The sequence below is a fragment of the Primulina eburnea genome, chromosome 10, assembly GCF_022965805.1.
Source record: "Primulina eburnea isolate SZY01 chromosome 10, ASM2296580v1, whole genome shotgun sequence".
Taxonomy (NCBI): domain Eukaryota; kingdom Viridiplantae; phylum Streptophyta; class Magnoliopsida; order Lamiales; family Gesneriaceae; genus Primulina; species Primulina eburnea.
This window is the reverse complement of record NC_133110.1, coordinates 7,464,126-7,471,670: the sequence shown is the minus strand read 5'-3', so window position 1 is coordinate 7,471,670 and position 7,545 is coordinate 7,464,126. Positions and strand designations below refer to the sequence as shown.

At 32.2% G+C, this 7,545-nt stretch overlaps 1 protein-coding gene across 1 annotated transcript; it reads left to right on the top strand.

The window, feature by feature from the left end:
- Positions 1 to 1,114: 1,114 nt before the first annotated feature.
- Positions 1,115 to 2,102, top strand: LOC140803779 (zinc finger BED domain-containing protein RICESLEEPER 2-like). Its single transcript, XM_073159658.1, has 2 exons — positions 1,115 to 1,860; positions 1,973 to 2,102. The coding sequence occupies exons 1-2, from the start codon at positions 1,183 to 1,185 to the stop codon at positions 2,006 to 2,008; spliced, it is 714 nt and encodes a 237-aa protein (XP_073015759.1). The 5' UTR covers positions 1,115 to 1,182; the 3' UTR covers positions 2,009 to 2,102.
- The last annotated feature ends 5,443 nt before the right edge of the window (positions 2,103 to 7,545 follow it).

The window sequence follows — 7,545 nt, the reverse complement described above, 5'->3', positions numbered from 1 at the left end:
CTGGTCCTACATCACATTTACTTAGGCATAGCAGAAGTTGTATAAGGAAGCATATGAACGAGAAAGGACAAAAAAATATAAGTATAAGCACAACCATGTCGGACTCAGAATCTGTTAATGCAGTGCAGAATTTCAGATACGATCAAGCGAAGATCAGGGAGATTGTGTCTCACATGATTATTGTTCATGAATTGCCATTCGTCTTTGTAGAGTATGAATTGTTCAACTTACTGATGAAGAATTCTAGTCCACATTATCAAAAAATCAGTCGTGCCACTGCCAAGAAAGATTGTATTACTTCTTATGAAATAGAGAAGAAAAAATTAGTGGCAGAATTAAAGGACATAAATAGGGTCAGTGTGACTACGGATTTATGGAGGTCTGATCAGAAAATTTCATATATGGTTGTCACTTGTCATTATGTGGACTCCAGTTGGAATTTGCAAAAGCGGAATTTGAATTTTTGTGATGTCCCCCCACCTCATACAGGCATAGTTGTTTGTGATGTGTTTAATAAGTGTTTGGTTGAATGGAGAATTGAAAACAAGGTGTGGACAATCACAGTTGATAATGCTACATACAATGATGTAGCTATTCGGATGTTGAAAGAGAATCTCTCTTATAAAAACAATCTTCCTCTCGGTGAAAAATTCTTTCATGTGAGATGTTGTGCGCATATCTTGAATCTTTTGGTACAAGATGGGCTTTCGGAGATACAAAATATTATTTCCAATGTGCGTGAGAGTGTGAAACACATATCTGCCTCAGAGTTTCGTCTTAATATTTTCAGTGAAATTGCAAAACAGTTGCAATTATCTTCAAAGAAACTAGTAATGGATTGTTGCACTATGTGGAATGCAACATATTGCATGTTGTCTACTGCTCTAGAGTTCAAGGACGTCTTCCCAAGATATCAACAAAGGGATCCTACTTATAACACTTTGCCAAGTGAGGAGGATTGGGAGAAAGTCCGTGTAGTCTGTTCTTTTCTTCAAGAATTTAATGAAGTACCCACATCATTTCAGGTAATAATATTAAACTTGAATCTTGTTTCTTAATAAAATTGTTTTTTGTCTGAATATCTAATATAGTTATCTACATTTTTCAGGTTCAGAATATCCAACTTCAAATTTGTTTCTACCTGAACTTTATAACATAAAGAGGTTGTTGAATAATACAAGTATGGGTGAAAGTAGTTTCATGAAAGATATGGTTAACAAAATGAAGACTAAATTCAACAAGTATTGGGGTCACTGTAACTTGTTAATTTCTATGGCAGCTGTATTAGATCCAAGGAATAAGATGAAGTTGATTGAATGGTGTTTTCCAGAAATCTATTCTGAAGTTGATGCAATTGAGAACATCGTTACAGTTCGTGAGACATTGCGTTTGTTGTATCGTGAATATGTTGATGCTCACAAAAATAATGTTGCTGAAAAGGATGTTTCAGGTGATGCTCAGAAAGAAAGTTCTAGTGTTTCAAGTATTGTTAGTGCAAAAGGAAAGGGTAAAGTGAGGACAGCATTTGCCAACTATATTAAGAATGTTGATAGTGTGGAGCAAGTGAAGTCTGAACTTGAAGTGTACTTTGAGGAAGGGGTTGTATTGTGTGAAGAAGATGATGAATTTGATGCATTGTCATGGTGGAAGATGAACAACTTAAAGTTTAGGATTTTGTCAAAGATGGCATGTGATGTACTATCAATTCCAATAACTTCTGTCGCTTCTGAATCGGCTTTTAGCGCTGGTGGTAGAGTTATTGATTCATATCGTGCCAATTTGGGAGTGGATACGGTTCAGATGTTGCTTTGTGCAGAAGATTGGTTACGTGCCCGGTACCAAGTCAAGAGAAAAGAAAATGTAAGTAAATTGATATTTAATTTAATTGTGTCTTTATTAGATATGTGTTATTTTCTATTAATTTAGGTTGGTTAATTCTAACATTTTGAATTTTTGTGCTTGTATGTAAAAGGAAAATTCGGGGCTTAAGGAGATTCATTTGAATTAAGGTCATTACCATCGAATGTTTATCATTGAATTGGTGAAGTTTGTTTGTTTGTTTTAATTTAAATATCTTTTATGTTTTATCTTGTTGAATTCCTATTAGGTTATTGAAGTTGGGTTCACAAGCTCATTCATGCTCTGGTAGTTCTTTTATGTTTTATCATGTTGAATTCCTATTTGGTTGTTGGGTTTAATTAAGTTGTTTTTTTCCTTATTTGATCATTAGAAAAAAGAACCGATCCCAAAGAAACTTATTTAATTAAGTTGTTTTTTTCTTATTTGTTAACGAGCCGAGCTCGAGCCGAGCCCGAGCTTCAAACCAAAGGCTCGTAACGAGCCCGAGCCGAGCAAATAGTTTAACGAGCCGAGCCCGAGCTCGCTTAACGAGCTTGTTTAACGAGCCGAACCCGAGCCAGGCTCCTTAAACAAGATAAACGAGCCATTAACGAGCTGAGCCCGAGCTTCAAACCAAAGGCTCGTAACGAGCCCGATCCGAGCCCGAGCCGAGCAAATAGTTAAACGAGCCGAGCCCGAGCCTGATACTGTTCGGCTCGACTCGGCTCATTTACATCCTTATCTTTTCCCTTGAAATTTAACAATGTTTAAGAACATGTTTTTGGTGTTTTCTTATTTTCACCCTGAACTAACTTTTATTTCTTTAACTTTTTTATTTCTACAGTTTGTGATTTAAAGTAAATTTACCTTTTATTTAATAAGTAGCTCATTAAATTTATTTTTATATCTTGGCCCATATAGGGTTAAAGCCCACCAAAGTATCCGAAACTAACAATCATATATAAATATATGACTTCTAATTGTGAATTTTCTAATATACATTTGTTCATTTAATTTAGCAAATTAAATCAAATTTTTTTAATGGGATTTTTTTTTGTAATTTATTGTCTATCTTAAATGTCTTTGGATATTAGTGCATATTGAATTTATCAATTTACCCATGATTTTCTTTTTGCTACAAAAATATGTAATTATTGAAATATGTTAAATATTATTTTTAAGAAAAAAAATTAACGTAAAATTATTCTGTGATTGCAGTTTTGCAATACTTTTCTCAAATTATTTTTTAATGACTATATTTTGTTATCCAATTTTCAACTGCGTTCAAAAAATAATACGAAGTGTGATTATATTAGCATTATTCTATTACGAAATCATGATATATAATATTTTGATTTGTTATCTTGTTTGTTCTTTTCAACTTATTAATTATTAATTTCTCATTGTAAATGATGAAATTACATACATAAAAAATATTTTTTTCTTTTTTCTACATATTAATTAATTAATTTATCATTATATATAATGAATTTATATATATAAAAACTATTTTTCACATTTCAAAATAACAAAATTGTTATTTATATTACTCACTTAATAAATTAACTAAATTATGTTTATCAATTCATTGTGCATTACTACTATGATAGCAACTTAAAAAAGCATAGGTGAGGATATAAGGTGGTCACTCTAACAATTATATTTGTGTTTAAATCATTATTAGTAATTAAAACTACTTTGTGTTCGATGGAATTATTTGAGTAGTGAGAATAAATTTGATTTAGAGAAATTCATTATCGAGGCTGAATTTGGTTCAACCTGGAACAAATTATATTGGCTTCGAATTGAACTGTACCGAATTCGGAATGATTCCGGATTGATTCAATCCATTAAGTATGCCTAATTTTGAGTCGACTTCAGGATTAAATTACAATATGATCGGTTCAACTATAAATCCAACACAGTAGTTGACATGTTACATTATTATTAATTAGATGTTTGTAATAATTAAATGTCAGCAATAAACATATAATTAATACTTTGCTAATGTTGTGTGCCACTCGATATACATCGGAAACAACGCCTGGAAAGTATTTAAATCACCACACTTTAATTGGTGCAGCTAAAACTTAAATAGCCTCTTTTTAAGCTTCGACAAGTATAAATAATTGCTAATCGGATATTTGAGCTAGAGAAACCTCAAAATAATCCACTCACTCAAAGATAGTGCTTTCGGTCAATAATCTTCGGTTCGATTATTTTCTAACACTTTGTCAGACGAACATAAGTCAAGAGGTTTGCCTAGGACAATTTACCGTATCAGCATAGTTTGCAAATTACTTCATCACTCACAATTTATCTTGTGCATATCGAAGAGTAGAGACTATGGATTTTATCATTTTTTTTAAAAAAAACAAAGATACATAAGTAAATATGTTGGTGATTATTTGTGAAGAATTCAAACATATATTTGGTATGGAAAATGGCAATTTTATTTCTTTAATTTGACATATTTTAGGTTTTAGTAATGTAACTTGTTAAAGTATGATTTTTATATAATATTTTTTTTATGTCAGGAATCACTAAATCTACTGAATATTGCTTATTTGACATTGATGCTCTACTAAGTAGCGTATGTGACAAAAATAAAACTTATATTACATATATTAAAATATATATGAACAAAAATAAAGATAAACAATAATATTTTTTCTCTCTTTTTGTTTTATTTTCCCTTTGGTTGTGCTCATATGAATTTTAATGTAATAATATATTAATTATTCTCATACTTTATATCACGTAGGAGATGATCAGTGTCAAATAAATCATATTCGATAGATTTAGCGGTTTCAACCAAATAACAAAAACCAAAAAAATTTAAAGTTACCGGATGAAAACCATATTTTGAAAAATTACAATATTACACTCAAACATGTCAATTTACAAGATTAAAATCATTGTAAGTGGATTGATAAAAGATGGAGTATGGGATGAAGCTTTAATTAATAATAGCTTTAACACGTATGTGGCCGGGGAAATACGGAAGATTCCACTTCCTACAGTGGATACTGAGGATGCACAATTTTGGCGGTTTAATCCTAAGGGCAGATATACTGTAAGGGATGGATGTAGATTACAAAGGGGGCTTTTTGCAGTACCAGAGAACCAGTCGGACTTTCCTCACGAGAGATGGTGGGCGTTTTTATGGAGAATTTCCTTACCCCCCAAGGTGCGAGTGTTTTGGTGGAGTGTGGCGCATGATAGTATCCCGACTAACCTGAATTTGGCTCGACATCATGTACCGGTTCATGCATCTTGTGACCTTTGCGATTTTATGCAGATACAACTTGCCATGCATTATTTTTCTGCCATGTGATAAAGCATTGGTGGAGTACGTCTGGTTTTGCTTGCACTTTGAAATTAGCTAAGGGAGCCAGTACCATGGATTTTTGTTTGTGGGTACAATCACAACTGTCAAAGAATGAGTTTGAGGAATTTGCGATTCAAGCTTGGGCAGCTTGGAAGGAAAAACAAAATTTTCTTCATGGTGACAGATCAAAGCCTTTACCAGAGCAGATTACTTGGAGCTCGGCCTTTCTTACTAGTTTTCAGGAGGCGAGTACATTGGAACGAGTTACTGCTGGGCAAGTTGAAAGGAGATTTGAGACAAGGTGGAAGCCTCCAGAGGCCAACTACTTGAAGCTAAATGTGGATGCATCTTTCAATACAAATCTTAACAAGTTTAGTGTGGGTGGAGTGGTTCGAGATAATCAAGGCAGATTACTATTGACCTTTAGAAAACAGATTAATCAACCGTTATCAGTGGTGGTTCACGGAGAGTTGCTGGCTATTCGAGAAGGAGTGAACCTACTATACGAAAAGAATTTCAGAGATGTGCAGGTAGCAACCGACTCTCTATTAGCAGTGCAAGCAGGGTAGCAACCGACTCTCTATTAGCAGTGCAAGCAGTCACGGCTAATCATGAGAATCTTGGGTACGAAGATTTATGCGCAAAGTATATCAGACGAAGATTGCAGAAACCGATGGTTTCTGATTTCTCTCATATGTCTAGATCGACTAATAGAGTAGCCCATAATATGACTAGTTTTGCTGTTTCTTCTCCCACACCGTTTGTTTGGTTGAATGGGGAATTCCCTTCTTGATTGGTTCGACTTGTAATGGACGATATTCATCAATAAAGTTACAGGTTTTCCAGTAAAAAAAAAAAATTACAATTTTCTTGTTTTCTCAATTCCTTAAAATCATCGAAATATGCCTCTATCCATATCTACGTTCTTGAATTTATAAAATAAAGGCTAAACAAATTTTTATTTTTAATGATGATTAGTTATTAAAAAATATAAAAATAATTAGGTAAATATAAAATTTTATGCATGTGGATGATAGCCTCATAATCAGGTATGCTTATGGGACCCGATCAATCTGGAATTCCAAATCCAAACCGATATGATATTAAATTGGATCGAGTTTTTAAAATTGAATCCGGAACCATTTTTTTCGCCCGATTGAATCGGGTCTAACAAAATATTATTATTATTATTATTATTATTATTATTATTATTATTATTATTATTATTATTATTATTTTTCATAGATAATTTTTTAAAATGTAAATAAATGTTGAAAATGGAATGTCAAATTACTAAAATGTCTAATGAGTAGGAGGAAATAAAACTCTACGATAGGCTTCATATTATTGCTACGACCAATGCTAAAGGAATTGAAAAACACGAGCTAATAGGACAATAAATATTACATAGGGGTTTATGTGCTCTTAAGTGAAAATACAAGGGGATTGGCTGCAATTCTTCCACAAAAAAAAAAAAAAAAAAAAAAACTAATTCCAATTATGTGGATCCGATTCAATTTGATTCGGTTTCTAGTTGAGTTATACTTCTAATCCGATAAAGTCCAATCTGATATCCTATATGATTGATTCTATTATCCCGCAATCCGGTCCAATTTGATCCCGTGTAATCCCTACTCATAATATATCTAGATTATTATATATTATTAAGTGTGATATCCTTAGAGTAATTATATTGGCAAAAATTTGTGTGAGACAGTCTCAAAAGTCGTATTTGTGATACATGTCTTTTATTTGGGTTATCCATGACAAATATTACTTTTTATGCTAATAGTATTATTTTTTATTGTGAATATCTGTAGATTGACTCGTCTTACAGATAAAGATTCGTAATACTGTCTCACAAGAGACATACTCAACTATATTAGAGGACACAAAAATATTTAATTTCATAATTATCCTTCTTACCTTACTAAAAACCTCTTCAAGTCACTTCATATTTTACGTAAAAAAAAACTAAACAAATTTTTTTTTTTAAATCGAACATCTCTTCTAAATTGAAAATAATTTTATGTTAATTGTTTAATATTAGTTGATCACCTTGAAAATAATAATAATAAATGTAACACGTATACATCTTTTACCAAATAAAAAAATGACACGTTTTGAGGAATAGTGTAAAGTATTTAAAATGATATAAATAATGCATATATTTTTATCTTATTTTAATCTAGAAAAAGAAAATAATAACAAAAAATGAGAAACATAAGCAATAAACCAGCATTTATTCAGAAGAGTGAAATGGCAGATTTAGCCCACCAAGAGTCAAAGGCACAACAGCGGTTGAGGGGTAAAACAGTAACTTGGGTGAAAGAGAGGTGGACACCCCGCGCTTAACATGGCGGAAACACAGCTCT

Excerpts from the sequence above, each read along its gene's own strand:
- LOC140803779 (XM_073159658.1), top strand. The coding sequence starts at position 1,183 with ATGGGTGAAAGTAGTTTCATGAAAGATATGGTTAACAAAATGAAGACT. Across the intron at positions 1,861-1,972 it reads AAGTCAAGAGAAAAGAAAAT|GAAAATTCGGGGCTTAAGGA; the intron begins GTAAGTAAATTG and ends TGTATGTAAAAG.